The sequence below is a fragment of the Dipodomys merriami genome, unplaced genomic scaffold (assembly GCF_024711535.1).
Source record: "Dipodomys merriami isolate MVZ:Mamm:240054 unplaced genomic scaffold, mDipMer1.0.p SCAF_27, whole genome shotgun sequence".
NCBI classification, from domain to species: domain Eukaryota; kingdom Metazoa; phylum Chordata; class Mammalia; order Rodentia; family Heteromyidae; genus Dipodomys; species Dipodomys merriami.
In genome coordinates, this window is record NW_027204159.1 from 1,822,375 (window position 1) to 1,846,538 (window position 24,164).

General features: G+C 35.5%; 1 protein-coding gene across 7 annotated transcripts in view; it reads left to right on the forward strand.

Moving 5' to 3' along the window:
• The window catches only part of Fer (FER tyrosine kinase), a 371,379-nt gene that overhangs the window by 93,295 nt on the left and 253,920 nt on the right, over positions 1 to 24,164 (forward strand). For 6 of the 7 annotated variants that reach the window (XM_070036017.1, XM_070036018.1, XM_070036020.1 and 3 more), the window contains one exon: positions 8,514 to 8,703. In XM_070036017.1, the coding sequence (XP_069892118.1) occupies positions 8,514 to 8,703 (190 nt within the window). Of the gene's footprint in view, positions 1 to 6,214; positions 6,241 to 8,513; positions 8,704 to 24,164 lie in introns of those variants that run through there. The other variant, XM_070036022.1, reaches the window with a different exon arrangement.

Below are 24,164 nucleotides of genomic sequence, written 5' to 3' on the forward strand. Positions count from 1 at the left end.
TTATAGTATTGTCCATTGTGTAAATATTGAAATGTGTAACTTGAGGATAGGGATGGGAGGGGGAAAATGTGGGGAGAATGGTGGAAGTGGAGATATTGACCAGAAAGCCTGGTACTCATGGTCATACTTAAAGAATTGTAACCTCTTTGTTCAAGTACTTAATTAAGAAAAAAGGAAAAATACAAACAAAACAGAACAAAAAAGAACCTATATTCCCCATGTAAAACTAAATTAAAAATCTCCTTAATATATGCCCAATCCAGTCTCACCTGGTTTTCTCTTAACATTCCTTATTCCAGTGAATGACACACCATTTCTTCTATTATACCACCAGAATATCAGGATGAAGCCATCTTAGTTAATTATATCTGCAATAGGCTTTTTGCCAATTGAAGTCGTAATCTGAGGTTTAGGTGGTTAGGAACCTGAACATACCTTTTTTTTTTTTTTTTGGTAAAACTCAATCCATAATAATATAAGTATAACACAGTTTGTCTAATAATTTACTCTTCGAAGGACATTTGCTTTATTTTTAGTTGTTGACTTACAAGTAAAGGTACTCTAAATAGTCATATGCAAATTTTTGTATGAACATTAAACTATAATTCCTCTGGGATAATTGTCTAGGTGAGATTGAAATACTATGGTAATAGCAGATTTAATTTTCTAAGTTGTAGCATTACTTATGCTCACTCATAATATGCACTTGATTCAGTTTCTCTTCATCTTCACCAGTATTTGGTGTTGTCATTATTTTAGCTTGCTTATTTGTTTGTTTGATGGTACTCCAATTTGAGCTAAAGGGATTTGTGTTATCTAGGTAGAAGCTTTGCCACTTGAGACTTGCCTTGAGCCCTTCTTGCTTTTGTCTTTTTTTCAAATATGGTCTTGCCTTTTACTGGCCCTGATCATCCTATTTACACTCTCCACACAGCTGGGATGACAGGTGTGTACCATCATACAAAGCTTTTTATTGATTTTGAACTTTTTGCCTACTCTGATCTTGAAATTTCATTCTCCTAATCTTAGCCTCTGGAATAGCCAATATTATAGATGTGGGCTACTGTGCCTGGCTTCATATTATTGTATTTTATTTGAATATAACAGGAAGAATTACCTAATTTATTTTTGTTTGTTGTAGTTTTGGGTGAAACTGGGGATGGAATTGAGGGCCTTGTGTTTTCTAGACAGGTACTCATGTCCTACCACATAAACCATGCCTTCAGCTCCATTGTGCCTTGGTTATTATCGAGATAGGGTCTTGCTTTATGGTTGGGCCAACGTGGACTATGATCATCCTATCTGTGCTTCCCTATGTCATGGGGCTACAGTTATGTTCCAGCATGCCTAGCCATTGTTTAAAATGACATCTCACAAGCTTTTTACAGCTAGTGGCCTGGTCTCCACCTCCCTCCCAATTGTGCCTAGCTCTGATAGTTGTTTTAATATACATTTCCCTAATGGCTAATGTAATAACATCTTTACAATGCATTGTTTGTCATTTGTATATCTTTTTTTAAATTGAAATACCTGGCCAACTTTTTTTTTGTCTCAGTTCTTTTTTTCCCCTTCTTTTCCTTTTTTTTTTCTTTTCCTAGTGCTAGATTTGAATTCAGAGACCCATACCTATCGGTTTGTTCTCTACCTCTGAAGATACAACCCTACTCTTTGCCTAATCTTTTTTTTTATTATTATTGTGAAAATGCTGTACAGAGGGGGTTACAATTACATGGGCAAGATAATGAGTACATTTCTTTTTTTTCTTTTTTCTTTTTTTTGATTACCTTCTTGGGAAAAGTGGCTAAGCCTGAGTCACTGGGACACTCATAGTGTGGGCTTCTGCCCTGGGCCTCTGATAACAAATCGGGTGCACCATCCAAGAGCACAATGCTGTACTGACAGAGTAGGGATTGCCACAGACTGCTACTCAACCTTGGCCTCAAGGATGAGAGAGAAAGATCTCTGCAGTTGTTGAAATTACCTTCATTTGGGGGTTTGTTTTCCTTCATTTCAGATCTCCATTGGTTGACTTTTTTCCCCCAACTTTTTTTTTTTTTAATTTTATTTGTGAACATACTGTACAGAGGGGTTACAATTACATGGGCAGGATAATGCATACATTTCTTACCAAGCATTGAGTACATTTCTTATCAAGCATTGTAGCCTCCTCCTTTGTTTCCCCTTCCCATCCCATCCTCCCCCTGCTCCCCCACCCAACCTTCCTCTCCCTGCCTACCAAAGTTGTAAAGTTCATTTCCACATGCCTAAGCTCCATGAGTTGTTTCGTTATTGCTGAGCTCTTCCTATATTCTATACAGTAGTCTTTTCACAGATGTGTGATTTATAAATATTTTTCTGCTAGTATGTAGCTTGTGTTTTTATTTTGATAGTATTTTTTGAAAGTAAACTTTAATATTGTCCAGCTTACCTACTAAACTACCTTAGTATGTTGTGCTTTTGGTTGTTATCAAACTTAAGAATTCTTTGTCTATCCCTGCATTTTGACAATTTGTTTTGGGCTTTTTTTCCCTAAATGTTTGATAGGTTTAGACTTTATATTTTAAGTTCATGGTCCATTTTAAGATAATTAAAAATATACATATTTAAATTTTTTACACACCGTAATAAAGTATAATAGGCAAAAATCACAGGTTTTAGGTATGCAGTGAGATTATTTGACATACTTGTATTTTGTGAAATAAATACCACATTCATTAATGTTCATTGACATAGCTTTCATCTCAGCTAGTTACCTCTCCCCTTTTTAGTTTCTTTAAAATATATACTTATATGTATATTGTTATTGTAATGGTGACGTACAGAGTTACAGTTATATAAGTCAGGTAACTAGTACATTTCTTTTTGAGCAGTGTTAATCTTTCCCTTGCTTTCTCCCAGTTTTTCTCTCCTGTGCCCACCCACAAGCTATATTGTTCATTTTCAGCATAGGTCTAGTGAGTATCCCTGCTACATTTGTTTGACCTCTGTTCCATCTATTCTGTGTCTCCCTTTACCCTCCCTTAAACAGATAAAACAAAACAAAAGGTACAAGAAACAAAAACAGCAATAAAGGATAAAAAATCATTTTTCCTTTTCTTGGAGTTTATTTTGATAAATATAATTGTATATGATCGGATGTACATAGCTTTTGAGCCTTTCTGATCCTCCTAAGAATATCCTCATTTGGATTCACCGTATGAATGTCTAGAGACCTACATAATTTATCATGTCTTGGTGTATTTTGTGTCTTTTACTTTGAGTTTACTTGTAGATTTATAGACACATTCTAGTTACCACAGATCAAATGAGGGAAACCATGCAGCCTATGTTTCCTTGGTTCTGGCTTACTTCACTTAATATAATTTTTTTTCCAAGTCTTTCCATTTCCTCACGAATGGTACATTATTATTCTTTCTGATGGAGAAGTAGAATCATTGTGTACATATACCCTATTTTTTGGATCCATTTGTCTACTGAGTGGCATCTGGGTACCTCCCACTTTTAAAACAAAATGTGCTTGGCTTTATGATGAGAATATTTAAGGAAATTTTAAGTGAACAACTGAGTAAGGTGAACTATGTCATCATGCTGACTTTATGTTCCTGACATCTACTCACATCTGCACGTTTATACACTTTGATGGACACCTTCCCTTTCCTCCCCTCCCCCCCCTTGCCCCATTCCTTGTGAGCATCCCTCTATTTTCTCTTTCTATGAATTTAACTGTCCCAACCATCTCAATTTTATGAATTGAATGCAGGTCCCTTATGCTTGCTAGACAGGTGCACTATCATATGTGCCATACCCAATTCCTTCTTGATTTTTTACTTTGTTTTTCAAAATTTAAAGGATGTCATACTAACTTTGTCTGGGCTGGCTTCTACCTTTGTATCCCAAGTAGCTAGGACTATGGTGTGCACCACCATGCTTGTTATGTGTTGTTGTTGTTGTTTTTTAATTTTATTGTATAGAGGGGTAATGTACAGAGGGGTTACGGTTACATAAGCCAGGTAATGAGTATATTTCTTTTTGAACAATGTTACTCCCTCCCTCATGTTCTCCATTTTTCTCCTCCCAACTTTGCTCCTCCCAAAGTTGAATACTTTATTTCCAACATAGTGTCTAGTGGATTTCACTGTTGAATTGCTCATCCTTTGTCTCACCCTTTCTGTACTTGCCCTTCCCCTCCTCAAATCACATAAACTTATATACAAGACAAAGGGTACAGAAATAAAAAACAGTGACAGAGGAAATAAACCAAAGAAAAAAGAAAAGGAAAAAAAAAGAACCATAAACTGTATAAAAAAACCTCTTGTTTCCATTTCTACGAGTTCATTTTGATAATTATTTTATATGATCATATGCACATAGCTATTGAGCCCTTGATCCTCTCCTAAGAATATCCTCCTTTTTCTCTGTGTGAATGTTTAGATTCTGTTTAATCAATCATATCTATGTGTTATTACTTGTCTTTTACTGTCCATTGGGCTTACTTGTAGGTTTATAGGCACATTCTAGTTATTACAAATGAGGGGAACCATGCAGCTTATGTCTCTTTGGGTCTGACTTACTTCACTTAGTAGAAGTTTTTCCAAGTCTTTTCATTTCCTTATGAATGAGACAATGTTATTTTTTCTGGTGGAAGTATAGGGTTCCATTGTGTATATATACCACATTTTCTTGATCCATTCATCCACTGAGGGGCTTCTAGGTTGATTTTATATCTTGGCTATGGTAAACAATGCTGCAGCAGGTTGTGTTGGTGGCTTTAGGGTGTCCTGGTTAGTTGTACCTTTTGAGTAGCTGGAATATAGGCATGAACCAGTGTGCTTGGCTCTAAATGCAAGTTTTTGTAAATATTTTTTTTTATTGTAAAAATACTGTTCAGAGGGGTTACAGACAGTTACATGAGTAAGGTAATGAGTACATTTCCTATTGAGCATTGTTACCTCCTCCTTTGTTTTTCCCCTTCCCCTCTACTTTCCTTACCCCATCCCCTTCCTGGTTGTAAAGTTCGTTTTCAACATAGTGTCTTGTACATTTCATTGTTACAATGGGTCAACCTGTATCCTTATTTCAGCATTTTGTTACTTCCCTTCCCCTCCCCAAATTAGAAAAATGTATATTCAAGCTGCAAGACACTGTAATCAAATACAGTGAAAACAGGGGTTATACCATAGGGGAAGAACATACAAAAGAAACAAAAAAAATCACATAGTACATTATAAAGACATTAAAAACAATAGCAAGAAACATAAAGCCACTTGTGTCCCTATTGTGGGACACATCTATGGACATATGTACATAGCTTTTGACCTTTTCTGCTTGTCCTAGACTATACACAATGGAATTCTATGCCTCCCTCAGAAAGAATGTCACTGCCCCATATGTTAGAAAATGGAAAGACTTGGAAAAAATTATATTAAGTGAAGTAAGCCAGGTCCAAAGAAACTTAAGTCCCATGGTTTCCCTTATTTGCAATAAATGCAAGTTTTTAAGAGGAAGAAAATGAAATCCTGTGGAAGTTGCCTCTCTCTGTTTTACTTATTTCATTGAGCATAATACTTTCAAGATTTATTGGTGCTGCATCTCCTTTGTCCCTTTTTCCATTCTTGCCTTCCCTTTTCCCTTCTTAGCTTCCTCCCTCCTTCCTTCCCTTTCTCTCTCTGTCCCTCCTTGCTTTCCTTCCTTTCTCCCCTGCCTTTTCTCATGTTGAGGATTGAATTCAGGGCTTTTTATATTCTAGACAAGTACTCTACCACTTGGGCCATGATTCCAGCTCCTTTGCTCCAGTTTTGCAAGGCCATCCTCATATTCATGACCTTCCTGCTGTGACTACTGGGTAGCAGGGATAATGGACATGCGCTGTGATGCCTGGCTTACTACTATCTTGTTCATAAACCTAAAATAATTATTATCTCTGCTAGTGTTCATTTCCCCTTGCTACTGAAACCAGTTACCACACATGTAGTAGTTTAAAACAATGAAAATTATTCACTTACAATTCTGGATATAAAACATCTGAATTAATCTTAGGGGACCAAACTCAAAGTATTCCTACGGCTGCTTTCTTCCTGAGGCTTTTTTCCATTTTCAGGCTTTGAAGGCTGTCCTGGTGTTGCCCTTGACCACACATCACATTGCCCTTTCACTACTGTTGTGGTTGTCATAGCACCTTCTGTGACATCGTCCTTGCTTTCCTCTTACAAGAATGCCTATGATTACATTGGGCTCACCTAGGTAATCCAGGATTATCTCCCCATTTTAACATCTTTAACTTCATCATATCTTCAAACATTGTTTGTCATTCATGGTAACTTACTCAATTGGTTCTGGGAATAAGGATATGCCCATCTTTGAAGGGCCATTTCTCAGTTTGTCATAGGTTTAAGATAGAGGAAACTGGGTACTATTTATTTGCATGTAGCTCTTCAGTTAACACTTGCTCTTTTGCAATTATTATGCTGTCTTTATCACTGCATATTTCAATTTTGCATAGCTTATTTTTATTCCTTTAGTTTTGTTTTTGCATTTCCCATTAATCTTTATTAAAGACTACTAATGGTAATGCATTTAGAATATTATTATTTTCAAGTATATTTTCTAGGTTATTTGGGCATATTTTGGAAACTATTTTCTTTACTTTTACCAATTTTCCAGATACTGTTTGCAAAAATTTGTTTTTATCATCATATATTTTGAATTTTCTTTTACTATTGTTATTGTTTGGCTTTTGGCTTTTTTAATTTTGGTTTGGTAGTTAGGAAAGTGAAGAAAACTTCAGGAAGCTTAAAGTACATAATAGATATGCTCTTGTTCCTTGTTCCTCATATATATTTATTTACCAGAATGATTGTCTTAAAAATTAACTTTGAAGAGGATTTACCAAAAAAAATCAAACTATCACTTTAGTATTAAAAAAAGCAATTACCAACTGATGCCAACACGAATTTACCAAAAAAAAATCTGTGCAGATTTTAAAAAATGTGCCATCAACTATACTATGTTAATGATTAATGTGATATTTATCACATATTTAAGACTACTATTTAGAATTATAAGTCCTGTGGACATTTCTAGATTTACACACATTCTTACTTACTCCTATTTCTCCAAACTTCATTGTTCTATCACCTGGAACTCGTTGTAATATAATATGGTAGCCTTTCTTATAGAAGTTACTGAGAGTGTAGTTGGCCCAGTTAACCTGGAACTTAGATCTCAAACCATCTGTCACCACCTTGTTCATAAATAATTTATCTTAAGCAGTGGTTATGTCTGCCCACAAATACTTAGACAAGTTAATTCTTGTACCTTTAAAAATGTTTGAATTTTAGACGGTAACATCTTCTGACCATACTGTACAGTTTTGAAGCTTTCTCTACCTTATAATGATAGCTTCTTATGTAAGTAATAACTTACTTTCTGCAGTACTTGGCACAATTCTTTTCAGGTTCTTTTTACATATGGGGTGTTTTACGAAGTTCTTTTTACATATGGGGTGTTTTACGAAGTTCTTTTTACATATGAGGTGTTTTACGAAGGTGTTCTTATTACCACATTGTGTTTTTCTGTTACCTTTTACCTTAATGTACCATACACAAGGAGAGTAAATTACTTTGAATTTTCCATTGAGGATGGGGGAAATTTACTGTCCTTATGTTGATAATATTAGATCTGCTTGTCGATTAATTTTATATTCACTCCCTCAATTATACTCAGCCCTTAGTCTTTGCCTGACTTCCAGCACACATGCCTTACATCTACACACAGCTTGATGCCTAGGCTGTAATTTGAGTTATTGTACCTTAGGCTCAGAGCTGCCCCTAGCCATTTTACCTTTGAGATTTGAAATCAATTTAGGATTCTATCATTTTCATTCATTTTAGGCTTTCTACTTCTGGAACTCAGTTTCTTTATTCTGTGAGGTAAATGGTTTAAGTGTGAAATAAAATGAATGCTACAGTTCATAATGTATTTAAAATGCTTCTACTTTGTTAATGCTAACATTTAATAAATATTATGATGTAAAATCCATTTACATTAAAATTTTTGATGATTCTGAAAGATTTCTATAAAGAGCAAAATGAAAGAAACAAAGGCAAAGCCTATATTTTATATTTTCCATTAATTCATTTTAAAGAGGTTGAAGTAATTATATATATATTTTCCTTCCCTCCTTCCTTCTTTCCTTTTTTCCTCCCTTTCTCCCTTCTTTCCGCCATCCTTTCATGACACCATGCCCCTTTTCTTCTTTATTCCCTCCATTTGCTGGTACCAGGGTTTGAACTCAATGTCATGTATTCACCCAACTTTCCTGAGATCAGCTGTCATTCTGCCACTTGAGACATGCCCCCATCCAAGAGTTTTGCTTGTTATTTTGGAGATGGAAACTTTTCTTCCTGGGATGCCTATGAACATCAGTTCTTCAGATCTCAACCTTTCAAATAGGTAGGATTATTGGTTCTTCTCAAGTAGTTAAAATAATTTATACTTAATTCATTCTCTTTTAGCATTGTCCTTCTGCTGAGCCAAAAACAGACACTTGAAGAACTGAAACAATCAGTCCAGCAGCTAAAATGCACTGAAGCAAAGTTTACAGCACAGAAAGAACTACTCGAACAAAAAGTACAAGAAAATGATGGGAAAGAGCCACCTCCTGTAATAAATTATGAAGAAGATGCACGATCCGTTACATCTATGGTAAGCTGATCCACTGAGAAACTTTAAAGGTTATATCTAGGTAATAAGTGAACACAAAAATTAACTCTGGTTTGCTATAACAAATTATTACTCTTGTTACTATGCAGGTCCTATTAAACTTATTTGTAAATGTATAATAGACTTCAGGTCACCTGGAGAGTACTTCAGAAACCATTTGTAGAGTCAGAGAAATAAGGTTCTTCTCTTGCCTTTAGAATTGTGAAAAGAAAGACTGCAATTGTTTTTATTCCTGGGAGACAGCAGGAAGGTAGGGTGTTATTCTTAAGATGGAAGTAAGAAATAAGGAGAAAGTTGTTATTAAGAGCAAATTTTTTTTTCTCAGATTGGTGGTAGGTTTATTGTATCATACACAACATTGATTTAGTTTTAAAATGATTCTTTGCACATAAATATGATCCTTAATACATTCAACTTCACCAACTAGAAATTAAATTTAGTTTATATAGTTTTATTAAATGTTTAAGAATATCTAGTATAAACCAATCCTTCCTCCTTTTCTCCTTATTTCCCTTTCCTTCTCTCCCTATTTCTTTCCTACCTTCCTTTTCCCTCTCCCTCCCTCATTCCCTTACTCCCTCTTTCCAGCCCTCCTTTCCTCCCTTTTTTCTTTTCTTAGTTCTTTTTTTTTTTAATTTAATTTAATTTTATTTGAGAACATACTGTACAGAGGGGCTACAATTACATGGGCAGGATAATGCATACATTTCTTACCAAGCATTGCAGCCTCCTCCTTTGTTTACCCTTCACCTCCCTTCCCCGCCTCCCCCCTCCCCCCACCCAATTATACCCTCCTCCCCCCACCCGATTATACCCCCCTCCCCCCTCTTTTCTTAGTTCTTAAATTTTGCTCAACAGGGAACATTTGGCAGAGTCTCTAGATACTTTTTTTGGTGAGGGAACAACTGGAGGAGGCTGTATTATCTGGTAAACTGTACTGGACAGAATAGCTCCTGCATTTACACCACAACAAAAATTGAGCTCCAATGTTAGTAGTCATATGGTTGAAAATATCCTAAGGTATATATTTGTTTTTCCCCCTCCCTGGAGAGTTGGTTGTACTCCATAGATAGAACAATTATATTTAACACATTTATAGTTGATATTTTAGTAATTTCTAGTTTATGTGTTTCTAAATAATATGATTGTTAGATTCTTATGCATCCATAGAATTAAGGACCATATTTGATACTGCAATAACTGTGGAAAATATATGAAGTATTTAAAAATGTTGTGGTTAACATTAGTTTTGTTATAGGGAACTATAGTAGTATGCACATTGATTGAATTTTGTACTTCCTTGCTTTCTAGTACTATTCTACCTAGAAAGCTCTTAATCAATGAAGAGATTCCTGTTGGAGACTCTTACTCTTCCTTATAGCTATCTGGAAAATGCGTTTTTTTTGGAGGAGCATTTCAAGTTTTTTTTTTTCCTTTTACCGTAGTTTTTCAATACCTTAAATCTTTGGTTTTCAGTGTGTTTTATATGTTCTCTCTATGTGGTTGTGCAGTTTACTAGTCAGGTAATTGGCTTGACTTAGTGGCATATTGGTTAAAATTTGATAGTTTATTTTAAATAATTATGTGTACATATAAATCATGTTAGTATTGTTATGATAGAGTAAGAAGTTGGTTCATATTGTTAGCTGTTATCTGTTAGATGTTAGATACTATTTGCTCAAGTTGTTAGATGCTATGGATAACTGAATTAGTACATAACCTTCATAGTTGAAATATAATAGTTTGTTCTTATTTTATGAAGATTAGTAATCATTTAAAATTCAGCCTTTAGTACTTTTTTAAAATATGTTTTTATTGTAAAAATACTGTACAGAGGGGTTACAGTTACATGAGTAAGGTAAGGAATACATTGTTACCTCCACCTTTTTTTTTTTTCCTTACCATCCTCCTCGCCCTTCCCCTCCCTCCTCAGTTGTAAAGTTGTTTCAACATAGTGTCTTGTACATCTCATTGTTACAATGGATCAACCTGTATCCTTATTTCAACATTTTGTTATTTCCCTTCCCCTCTCCAAATTAGAAAAATGTATATACAAGGTGCAGGGTACTGACATCAAATACAGTGAAAACGGTTATACAGTGGGGGAAGAACATACAAGAGAAACAAAAAAATCATTTAGTACATTTTAAATATGTTAAAAACAATAGTAAGGGGCTGAGAAGGTGGCAAAGTGGTAGAGCGCTTGCCTTGCATGCATGAGGCCCTGGGTTTGATTCCTTAGCACCACATAAGCAAAAAGAAAAAAGTCGGAAGTGGTGCTGTGGTTCAAGTGGTAGAGTGCTAGCCTTGAGCTGAAGAGCTGAGGGACAGCGCCCAGGCCCAGAGTTCAGGCCCCACGACTGTACCCCCCCCCAATAAAAAACCCCAAAACAATAGCAAGCAAGAAAAAAACTCCACTTGTATCTCTACCTTGGGGTTCATTTCACTTAATATTATCTCTTTAGTACTATAGAAGAAAAACTTTCCCACCAAATGAATGGAATAAACAATTTTTCAGAAAATGTATAAATAACTTTAAGAGAACAGACTGCTTTTGACACCTTCAAGCTCTTGTACTTATTTATTAGATAATGACAATACCTTGTTTATCATCTACTTTGCATATTTTATTTTTACAATTTTTTTTTTTAGTAATTGAAATAGTACTTACACCTGGGAGCTGATGGTTTATGCCTGAAATCCCAGCTACTTGGTAGGCTGAGATCTGAGGATTGTGTTCAAAGCCAGCCAGGGCAGAAAAGTCTATGTGATTCTTATCTCCAATTAAACACCAAATAGCTAAAGGTGAAGCTGTAGCTCAAGGTAGAACATTTGTCTTAAGCACAAAAAGCTGAGGGACAGTGCCCCGCTCCTGTGTTCAAGCCCCAGGACTGGCGCGCGCGCGCGCACACACACACACACACACACACACACACACACTCTAGTACTTATAAATGTACTTCATCTATTCACTGAAATAATACCATCAATAATCCTTTAAATAAAACTTACAGTTTATCCACGGGGGGTGGCACTTGTCTGTAACCTCAGTACTCAGGAAACTGAGGCAGGAGGATTACAAATTGGAGGCTAGCCTGATATGCGTATTAATATACTGCCTCAAAAAAAATCTAGTAAGACTTTAAGGGTGAAATTTATTGATTTACAAAGGAATGTTGTAGTATAAGTAGTTTAATAAATTAATGTTTTATAATACTATATGTATGGCTTTAACTAATTAACGTTTTATAAATCAGACAAGGAATCCCATTATCTCAATCCATCTCGATGATTTATAGTATATTTTATGAAGAGAGTAGAAATGTATATACAGAAAGAGAGAGTGCATAGCACTCAGCACTTCATCCTTTCTCACTAATCTCAAGGAGATCTTGGCATATGTCAATATTTTTAAGTAATATTTAGAATACAACTTTTTAGTTTACTTGAAAACAAAATATTAAAGCTTATGATTTTGTCCCTGACAATTTTTTTGAAACGATCTTGTAATTTTTATTATAGAGGTGATGTATAAAGAGGTTATCATTTCACAAGTCAAGTAATGAGTGTATTTCTGTTTAGACAATGTCACCTCTTCCTTTAAATGACAATTTAAGCCTAGAATTAACACAAGCAGCTTTTATTGTGATTTCCTCTTCATAAACACTTAGACTTCAAAAAAGAAATATGGATGAATATCAGAATTGGAAGAATTCAAAGTATATCATAACAATGCACAAAAGTGATTAAAATCTGACCTAAATATTGTTTAGTAATAGGAAAGAAAACGAACTATTGCACATTATTCTTGTTAATGGCAGTGTTGCTCCAAATGTGGACTCTTCAGTGGAGACTGCCTCTGTGGAAGAATATTTTAAAGAACTGTGTCTTTGGCTATACATTTATTTCATATAAAGATCCAAGGTGCTTCACATGTATCTTCAGCTGAGCATTGTGTACTTTGGCTCTACAGTACCATGACATTGTTCTTTCATTGGTTTATGAAATTCTAAAAAAGTACTTAGGAAACTATAATGTAATCATCTTAGGATGATTGTTTTTCCAATATTGACTTTTTTCACTTAGGTATAATTATTATTAAAATAGAGAAAAATGATAATGTTAACTGTTACACAATAAGTCTATGTTGTATTTTTATTTATTCATTCAAGTAGTATTTATGAATTCCTATTATGTGCCAAGCATATGTCGATGAGATACATAAGTGAATAAAATGTATAAACTTCTCTCTTAGAGGTTATTAATATTGTGGTGACTGGCATTTAATAAGTAATTCAATCGTATTCTGTTGGAAGAAGAAAAGTTTGAAGGAATAAAAGTGTCAGAGTAATGGACTAGGGGTCTAGTGTGTTAGAATTTGGGATGTAATTTTAAAACCAGTCTAGTGAAGCAACACTGAGAAGATGTTATTTGAACATGACACTTAAAACAGTGAGCTACCAAGCCATTGGATTTCTGGGCAGAGCTGTGCAGCCAGATGGGGCATCCATTGCAAAGACTAAACTTAGAGCCATATCTGGGCTGTTCAAAGTCCACCACTGAGGCCTGAGTGGAGGACAAGTGTATAGAGACAAAAGAAGAATAGACCTTAGTTACAGATTATAGTTTTTCTTTGAGTAAAACTAGGAGCTGTTGGTTTGAGGATTATAATAGAAGGAAGGCATGGTATAACTTAGGACTTAAGTGGATCACTCTTTTAATTTTGTTGAGAAAGTTTTGAAGGGGATCTCAGATAGAAAAATGAGACTTGTTTTGATGATCCAGATGATAGAAGATGATGGTCTGTTTTATACTCTTCATTTCCTTCCAAAGTATAATTATATAGTCTACTAATATACTTTTCTACAGGGATAAATTATTCTTGAAATCCTGATCAACAAGATGTGAAATCTGATTATAGAGTACTGGATGAGACTAAATTAAATTGAACTTTGGCAGTACTTTGTTAGAAGAAATAAGCACTAATATATGTCTTCAGTACATCTGGAAGCCATTATTATTTTAAAAGGGAAAGTACAGTGATAATTTGTGGAAACCATACCTAATGGTGTTAGTAATATTTATTTTGCTGAGCTGGTAATAGTACTGGTCTAAGAGTTTTATCATACTGATTTGATCAATTAAATTAGATAGATTTTATTTCCCATTACATAGGTTCTGCTAGTTTGTAGGAGCTTAAGAAAGCATTCTAAGGAAGCAGGAAATCTAGAATTTGGAGTGTGTTGGGTTAAACCAAAAGAAACAGTGGTATTGATTACAGGAATTTTCTAAGATTTTTTTTTTTATTGTGAAAATACTGTACAGAGGGGTTACAATTACATGGGCAAGATAATGAGTATACTTCTTATCAAGCATTGTAGCCTCCTTCTTTGTTTACCCTTCCCATCGCTTCCTATCCCTCCCCTCTGTGCCCCCACCCAATCCTCCTCCCCGCCCCCACCAAAGTTGTAAAGTTTGTTTTTTACATAATGACTTGTACATCTCATTGTTGCAATGGGTCCACCTGTATCCCTATTTAAACGATTTGTTTTTTTCCCTTCCCTTCCACAAATTATACTGACATCAAATACAGTGAAAGCAGGGGTTATACCGTGGGGGAGGGACATACAAAACAACAAAGAAATAATCTTATAAATGTGTTAGAAACAATTGCATGAAAGACAAAAACATTTGAATACATATCATGTCCAAGAGAGGAAATGTTTCGTGAAATGCAGTCACTGAATATATTATCCTAACCCTTTTGCAAAAGCCTTCTGAAGACACCATGTGACATGGAACCTATTTTGGGGGTGCTGATTTGGAAGGTAAATCCTATCTCATAGAATTGTGATAATTCTGGATTAAATGTGCTGATAATTCTGTAGACATTTTTGAGTTCTTTAAATTCTTATAAGCGTAAGGTTTATTTTATATAATATTTCAATTCTATCTCTTGAGAGAAGTATCTGTCTTCAGAGGCAAGTTAGGAGAGTGAATTCTGTTGGCCTCCCTTGGACAATGATGAAAACACCAGAATTTTTGTAAGCCCTGAATAAATAATAGCTGCTGAATTTACTGTTTTTCTCCAGTACTGAGATTTAAATTTAGGTCCTTGTTTTCATTTAGTATTAGTTGAATTGAGGAATTGGACTTCCTTTCCACTCCAGAATTCTATTTTCCTTTTTACTCTAGAATTCTATTTTCACTCGAATTTCTTTCATAGTAACATATACTTTAGACCAAGTACAATAATTTTCAATGAAAGAATCTCCTTAAGATGTCAAATACATCTAGAATCGGAGGTACCATATAATGAGGTTCTACATTTAAAATATTTAGCTATTCTAGAAGATAATTGTCTTTACTTTTGTGAAATTGCACATTTTGCTTAAGCCTTTCTAGACTAGCATATATTATCTCTGATAATAAATTAGTTTTGCTTAGTTGAACAACAGTAGCAGTAAATGTCCTGTTTTGTAGCATTTGTAATATTTTCTACCAAAATAGCCAATTTGTTAAAAATTGTCATTATGACTCAGTTGTAATCTATTTTACAGTTGTGTCTGATATTTCAGTTTTATTCCTAGAACACTGAAATGGACTGAAATCATTCAAAGCATCATATAGTCAGTGTCATTAGAGTTTCAGTTGTTTTCACCATGAGGTACATTTTCTGCTTTTGCTATAATGATGGAGATTTATTTCTTATCATTCTGGATCTTGGATTCTGGAGAAATCCAGGATTTAGGGTTCACAAACACTTTCTCAGTGTCCTATCCTGGTGGAAGCTGGAAAGGAAAGAGAAGAACTAGCAAGAGAAAGAAGAGAGATTGGCAGTACGAGAGAGAGAGAGAGAGAGAGAGAGAGAGAGAGAGAGAGAGAGATAGAAGAGAGGGAGATATGGAGAAAGATATTTGGAGAGAGAAAGGGAGAGAGTAAGAAGAAAGGCAAAACCTGAGCCCAGTCTTTTATCAGAAACCCTTTCCTAGAATAACAGCATTAAGAGGAGCACAAAAGCTCAATGGCTATGTGCATATGATCATATAAAATAATACTTATCAAAATGAACTCCAGGAAATAGAAACAGGTTTTTAAAATTCTCTTTGTTTTGGTTTCTGTGTTCTTTGTCTGTTGTCTTGTTTGTTTATCTGTCTTTGGGAGAAAAATGGGGGGGGCACAGAAAGGGTGGGACAAAGTGTGAACAAAGGCAGCAGTGATTCTCCCTGGATATTCTGTTGAAAGGGAACTATATACCTTGTGAGTGGGGAAGGGAGGGAGAAACTGGGAGAGAGGCATAGGGTGACACTGTTCAAAAAGAAATGTACTCATTACCTGCCTGTGTAACTGTCACCCCTCAGTACAGCACCTTTGCATTTCCTTTCTTTTCATACCTAACATAAATGTTCATTTTAAGTTTTACTCACCAAATGACCATGCTCCAAGGAACATTCCAGATTAAGAAACTGAGCTGTGTTGTCTCTGCTCTGTAACTGTAATCAGGTTCTTTTACCTTTCCAAGTTTGCCTTTCTGTATGAGCACGAAATGAATACCTATCTTGTTTGTCTTACTCAATTTCTTTGGCACTGAAATGAAATGTTTGTAAATGTATTGTGTATATTATAAAATACTGTAAAACATGAGATTCTTTTTTTCTAAATGTATCATAGTTCATATATAATCTAGTTAGTATGTCTTCACTGAAATCTTAAATGAACAATAGATTTTTATGTAGTATCATCTTAGGTTTCTTTGATTAAGGAAGAGCCTTAGTGAATCTCTCTGAGTATGTTCACATACATGCATGTGGGTTAGTGTTCCTTCCTCAGTCCCCCATTCTCTTCCTCAGAAATGACCTTCCTGCTGCATAGCAAATGATTAGAAGCACAGTGTGAATGATTTGTCTCCTGTTCTTTTTACACAAGTGGTTGAAATGTAATAGTCATGTATCCTGCTTTTTAAACTTACTGTGGTTTTGTTTCACTTTATTGTAATTGCCATTATTCTTTTTTATTTATTAATTCAACAAGCAAATCTTAGAGCACTGTCCCTGAGCCTTTTTGTGCTCAAGGCTAGGGCTTTACCACTTGAGCCACAGCACCACTTCTGGCCTTTTAAAGCAATTTATTAGAGATAAGAGTCTCATGGGGACTTTCCTGCTCAGGCTGGCTTGGAACCACGAGCCTCAGATCTCAGCCTCCAGGCACAAGGCACCAGCACCTGGCCTCAGGTACTATCTTTAGTAAGCAATTAAGCTAGGCACTGTAACTAACTGTAACTAAAGTGGTAGAACACTAGCCTTGAGCCAAAAAAAGCTCATGGATGGCACCCAGGCCCTAAATTCAGCCTTGGGACTGGCACCCCCTCAAAAAAAGAAAAGCAATTAAACATGTAGTGCGTCAGATAGCGATAAATTCTATCGGAGGAAATACGGCAATAATGGGAATGTAGGGAGTGTTTTCACAGATGGGTCAAGGTTGCCTTCCTGTGGCTGTAAGTGGCTTCTGTGCTGAGATCTGAAAAGACTAAGGGAATAAATGGTGAGACTTCCTGGGGAGAGAATATTTCCAGCAATGGAAAGGAATGATGTTAGGGCCAGAGGAAAGAATATATTATCTGTATAGTGAAGCAGCCACAAGGAAAGCCAGTGGGGCTGGAAGACAGCGATGGGGTGAAGTAGTGGGGGGAACAGTGAGTAGTTGCATAATATAATTTTGTAGATCCTGTGGGAGTGTTTAATAACCCTTAGAGAAATATAAAATCATGGAAGATTCTGTGTGAAGAAAGCACAGTTTTACATTGTTTCAAATCTTTTATTTATAGAAAGATAATGTCAGTTCAAGGTAATAGTGAGGTATATAGCATTTACATTGCATTAATTATTCTAGTAATGTAGAGATGAGTTAAAGTGTATGGGAGGAAACGCATAGGTTATATGTAATACTACACCATCCTATTTTAAGGGTTTGAGCAGACATAGATTTTGGTAAGTGTGGGGAGTAGTGGAACTAATCAGTATCCTGTGGATGCCTAGGGACAGCTGTATTCAAATTTGTCTTATAAACAATGCATTTCTTAATGTTTTCCCCATAAACTAACCATAGGTGAACTAGGACTAAAATAATATAATGAAAGGACAGTAGTGATAAAGAAGGGAATATCTGCTACAATTAAAAAAAATAAAATGAAATTACCACTTGGGATTTAACAAGTGAATATTTGTACTTTGTTATGAGGAGGGTGAAATGAAGACAGAATAAATATAGATTTGCTATGGGGTTTGGTGGGGGATCTAGCAGAATTTATTGATTTAAAAATCAAAGTTGGCTTCATTTGGATTTATCTTGTATTCATTTATTAAAACATTTCAAAACTTTAGGTGTCTGAAGTAACGGGATACATAATTAGCCACTTTTTTTTGGTGGCACTGCTTACTGTGTTTTGTTTGGAGTGGCTTGAGACCACCATCCTTCCTATGTGCCACCTGAGTAGATTATAGGCCTTAGCCACCAGCACCTGACTAAAATTTGGTTTTGAAAGGAACTCTTTTCTTTATATCCACTCCTGTCTCTTTAGCCAAGAATCAAGACAGCAGGAAGAAAAACAAAAGAAACCTATTAAGAAAAACATGAAGAAAGGAAGATAGAAGTGAGAAAGGTAAAAGCCAGGAGAAATAAAGAAAATAGAGAAATATGGGGCAGGTGAAAATGAAAACAAAGAAGAAACCAGGAAGAAAAGGAGGGAAGGAACAGGAGAGCATGAGACCTGAAAGGACTGTTTATTCCTCCTCTCATCTTCCCCCTTCACTTCCAGCATCTTCCTCTTCTCCCCTGTACTCCAGGTTTCCATTGTTATTGACTACCTATTTGAGAAATTCCATGTTTCTTTTTAAATTGGGATTTATATAACCTAAGAATTTATAGGTAAAATATATTCATTGTGTTGGTAATTTTTTACTCACATGACTTAAAAGTTGTTGAATCACACCAACTTATAGGTGTCAAAACTTTTGCTTTGTAGTTGAAAAGAATTAATTTATAGCAATAATTTCTGATTCAGATATTTAGTAAAGTTTATTCTCATGTTTCATTCAAGTTTTAGATCAAGAACCAAATTTAATTTTTTTATGGAATCATTCAATCAACAGCAAATTGAATTATTGTTTCCCAAATACTAATATAATAATCAAATTTTAATGCAATTTTAGATATTTTCCCTAATAATTTAGCACCCCAAAAAAGAAATTTGAAAATGTTACAATTTATTACAACATCTTTAGTCATAGATGAGTAAGTATAGACTTGCATTATACATATGATTGCTTAGATTTGCTATTCATGCCAGGATATTTAGATACAACTATGTTAGCAGTATGCACCTATGAAAAATATCTACACTTCTTGATGTGAGCCTTTTTAAGTTTTATTACAGTCTGCCATTTATTAGGCCATAGTACAAGTATATTTATTAGAAAAGAAAGTTGCTAGGCAACTCTATCATGTTCACTCATGGTTCACTCATGGATGATGTAAGATGAAATTCAGTTCATCAGGAAAACTCTTATTGAGATCTTGTTGTGTCCTCTGTGTGCAATAAAATAATATAGACCTTTTCTGTAATCAAAATCAATTTCTTATTATATTTGATTGCTTTCAAGGATTTAACTATTGTATTTATTATAATAAACTTAATTGAGCACAGGATTCCACATTTTGATCAGGTAGTATTTTCTGTTATGATGCAGTGAATATTTTACATCTTTTGTTTGTATAATTGTCTCACTATAATGACTTTAGTGAGGAAGATTCTTTGCCAATTTTCTTTGATAATGAAAATCCTGAGGTTTCTCTACATTTGTTTATTATTTCTTATTTTCTATAGTAATGGAGTTTGAATGTGGGTTTTCCACTTGCTAGGCAGATATGCTCTACTACTTGAGTCTCAGCCCTGTCCCTTTTTACTTTCTTCTTTTCTTTTTCTGATCCTGGGGCCTGAACTCCAGACCTGTGCTCTATCCAGCACTCCTAACACTTGAGCCAAAGTGCCCCTTGCAGCATTTTATGAATAGGGGATAAGAGTATCATGGATTTTTCTTCCCAGGGTGGCTTAGGGATCCTCAGATCTTCTAAATAGTTAGGATTACAGGTGTGAACCATCAGCGAGCACCCTTTTGAATAATATATAATTTTGCTGGAGCTAGTTTTGGATAGCAGTCTGTCTACCTCATTGAGATTATAAATGGTGTGTGCCACTACACTTAGCTTACTTTTTTGGGCTGTACTAGAGTTTATACATAGGGTACCTCTATTATTTGAACCATTCTATATTGTTGTTTTAGAGCTGATATACAGCAGGAAATTCCTTTACAAATGTCAGGTAATAAGTACATTTCCTTTTCATATTGTGCTATCTGTTCCCTCATTCTGTCTCATTTCCTCCCTCCCTTCTCCACCCATGAGTTGCATAGTTCATTCACTTTCATCAATATGCAGTATGTTCCACTGCTGCACTTTTTCACCCTTATTTCTTCAGATTCTGTGCCCTCCCTCCATCTTCCCATAGATATGCACATGAATACAGCATATATGAGGGAAAGAATACGGAGTTATCAGAAAAAGAAAAAACAATTTAAGAAAAATGTTCTTTGTTTCCATATCTTTAGAGTTGGTTCAGTATATATCTTATTTTACATACACATGAAGAAGCATTTGGATATTACATCTGTGTGGTTTTCTCCTAAGACTAGCCTCACATACTCACTGTATGTGAGTATCTAGAATTTTGTGTATTTTGTCATTCCCCATTGTGTTTTAGATCTAACTTCTGCATATCAGGGAGAATATGTTCAGTTTGTCTCTCTGACCTTAACATGATTGGTTCTAGTTCTATCTATTTCCATGCAAATGACATTATTTTATTCTTTCTAATGATCTAGCCATGTTTTTTTTTTTTTTTTTTTTGCTGATTATTTTGGAGAGTGTCTCCTGGACATTGTTTGCCCTGACTACCCTTTTTTTTAATTTAATTTAATTTTATTTTATTTGTGAACATACTGTACAGAGGAGTTACAATTACATGGGCAGGTTAATGCGTACATTTCTTACCAAGCATTGCAGACTCCTTCTTTGTTTACCCTTCACATCCCTTTCCAGCCTCCCCCCTTCCCCCCAATCCCAATCCCAATCCTTCTCCTTCCCCCCCCTTTCACCCCCCCCCCGCACCGATGTTGTAAAGCTCGTTTTGGACATGACAACTTGTACTTCTCATTGTTGCAACAGGTCCACCTGTATCCTTAAACAACTGGTTTTTCCCCATCTCCTCCACAAGTTATACTGACATCAAATATAGTGAAAGCAGGGGTTATACTGTGGGGGAGGGACATACAAAGCAACAAAGAGATAATCTTATAAATGCATTAGAAACACATGCCTGAAAGAAAAAAACATTAAAATACATATCTAAGGGTTCATTTTCCTGACATCACATTATCTGACCTTTTCCACTTGACTCATACATCTAGTAGATATTACAAATAAGGGAAACCATGGGACCTATGTTTCTTTGGGCCTGGCTTACTTCACTTAATATAATTTTTTCCAAGTTTTTCCATTTCCTAACAAATGGGGCAATGTCATTCTTTCTGATGGAGGCATAGAATTCCATTGTGTGTGTATACCACATTTTCTTGATCCATTCATCTACTGAGGGGCATCTGGGTTGTTTCCATATCTTAGCTATGGTAAATAATGCTGCAATAAACATAGTTGTGCTGGTAGCTTTAGTGTGGTCTTGTTTGTGATCATTTGGGTAAATGCCCAAAAGTGGGATTGCTGGGTCATAGGGGAGTTCTATGTGAAGTCTTTTGAGGAACCTCCATACTGCTTTCCAAAGTGGTTGAACAAGTTTACATTCCCACCAACAATGAAGTAAGGTTCCTTTCTGTCCACATCCCCTCCAGCATCTGTTGTTGTTAGAGTTCTTGATTTTGATTTTTGCCGTTCTAACTGGAGTGAGGTGATATCTCAATGTTGTTTTGATTTGCATTTCTTTTATGGCTAGGGATGTTGAACATTTCTTCATGTGTCTATTGGCCATCCTTCTTTCTTCTTCAGAGAAGTTTCTCTTTAAGTCTTTAGCCCACTTATTTATTGGGCAGTTGTTTCTTTGAGGATTTGTTGATGGGGGGTTTAATTTTTTGAGTTCCAAGTATATTTTAGATATGAGACCCTTGTCCGTTGTATGGCTAGTAAAGATCTTCTCCCAATCCATGGGCTTTCTATTGATCTTGCTAGCTATGTCCTTTGCCCTGCAGAAGCTCTGCAACTTTATGCAATCCCATTTGTCCAACCTTTCTTTGATTTGTTGTGTTTCCGGGTCTCTATTCAGAAAATTTCGGCCTGAGCCAAGGAGACCTGGGGTTTCTCCTATTCCATCCTGTAATGTTTTCATAGTGTCTGCTTTGAGTTCAAGGTCTTTGATCCATTTGGAGTTGATTCTGGTGCAGGGTGATATATAAGGATCTAGCTTAAGTTTTCTACATGTAGTTAACCAATTTTGCCAGCACCATTTACTGAAGAGGTTGTCTTTCTTCAATTCTATTGTTTTAGCTTCCTTATCGAAGATTAGATGGCTATAGGTCTGTAGGTTCATTTCTGGGTTTTCAATTCTATTCCATTGGTCCTGAGGTCTGTTCTTATGCCAATACCAAGCTGCTTTGATTACTATGGCTTTATAGTAGAGTTTGAAGTTTGGTATTGATATTCCTCCAGCAGTGTTCTTTCCATTGAGTAGCGTTTTTGCTATTCGGGGTCTTTTATTGTTCCATATGAATTTTTGGATTGCCTCTTCTATTTCCTTGAAGAATGAGGTTGGAATTTTGATAGGTATTGCTTTGAATTTGTAGATAGCCTTGGGATGTATTGCCATTTTCACGATGTTAATCTTTCCAATCCAGGAGCATGGGAGGTTTTGCCATTTTTTAAGTTCTGTGTTGATTTCCTTTTTTAAGATTTTAAAGTTTTCATCATAGAGGTCCTTCACTTCTTTGGTTAAGTTAATTCCTAGGTATTTTATTTTTTGTGGGGCTATTAAAAATGGAGTTGCTTTCCTAATTTCAGCCACACTTTTCTCATTGTTGGCATACAGAAAAGCCATTGATTTTTGGGGTTAATTTTATAACCTGCTACTTTGCCAAAGTTTTGATTCAGCTTGAGTAATTTGGGAGTGGAGTCTATGGGATTCTTTAAATACAAGATCATGTCATCTGCAAAGAGGGAGAGTTTTATTTCTTCTTTCCCTATTTGGATCCCCTTTATGTCTGCATCTTGTCTTATTGCTGTAGCTAGGCATTCTAATACTAGATTGAAGAGAAGTGGAGAGAGTGGGCATCCTTGTCTTGTTCCTGAGTTAAGAGGAAATGGCTTTAGTTTTTCACCATTGAGTATAATGCTGGCTGTAGGTTTGTCATATACAGCCTTTATTGTATTGAGGAATGTTCCATGGATTCCTAGTTTTTCCATAACCTTCATCATAAAGGGGTGTTGGATCTTGTCAAATGCTTTTTCTGCATCTATTGAGATAACCATGTGGTTCTTATTCTTGCTCCTGTTGATGTGATGAATAACATTAATTGATTTGCGTATATTGAACCAGCTTTGCATCCCTGAAATGAATCCTGTTTGATCGTGGTGTATGATTTCTTGGATGAATTGTTGAAGTCGATTGGCCAAAATTTTGTTGAGAAGTTTTGCATCAATGTTCATCAAAGAAATGGGTCTATAGTTCTCTTTCTTTGATGAGTCCCTGCCTGGTTTTGGGGTGAGGGTTATGGTGGCTTCATAGAATGTGTTCGGTAGTGAGCTTTCTCTTTCAATTTCATTGAAGAGTTGGAGGAGTATTGGTGTGAGCTCTGCTTTGAAGGCCTTGTAAAATTCCGCTGTAAAACCATCTAGTCCTGGACTTTTCTTAGCTGGGAGGTCTCTTATTGCTGTTTCTATTTCAATGCTTGATATGGGCCTGTTGAGCTGGTTTAACTCATCTTGGTTTAGTTTTGGCATGTCAATATTTGCTAGGAAAAGGTCCATTTCTGTCAAGTTCTCAAACTTATTAGCATAAAGTTTTGAGAAGTATTCCCTTATAATGTTCTGAATCTTGGTTGTTTCCGTGGTGATGTTTCCATTCTCATCTCTGAGTTTATTAATTTGGGTGTGTTCTCTTCTTTTTCTGATAAGATTTGCTAAGGGTCTGTCAATTTTGTTAAGTTTTTCAAAGAACCAACTCTTTTTTTTGTTGATTCTTTCTATAGTTTTTTTGGATTCTAATTCATTTAATTCTGATTTAATTTTGATTATTTCTTTCTGTCTACTGGATTGGGGTTTATCTTGCTGCTCTTTTTCAAGGAGGTTTAGATGTGTCATTAAATTGCTAGTTTCAGATCTCTCCA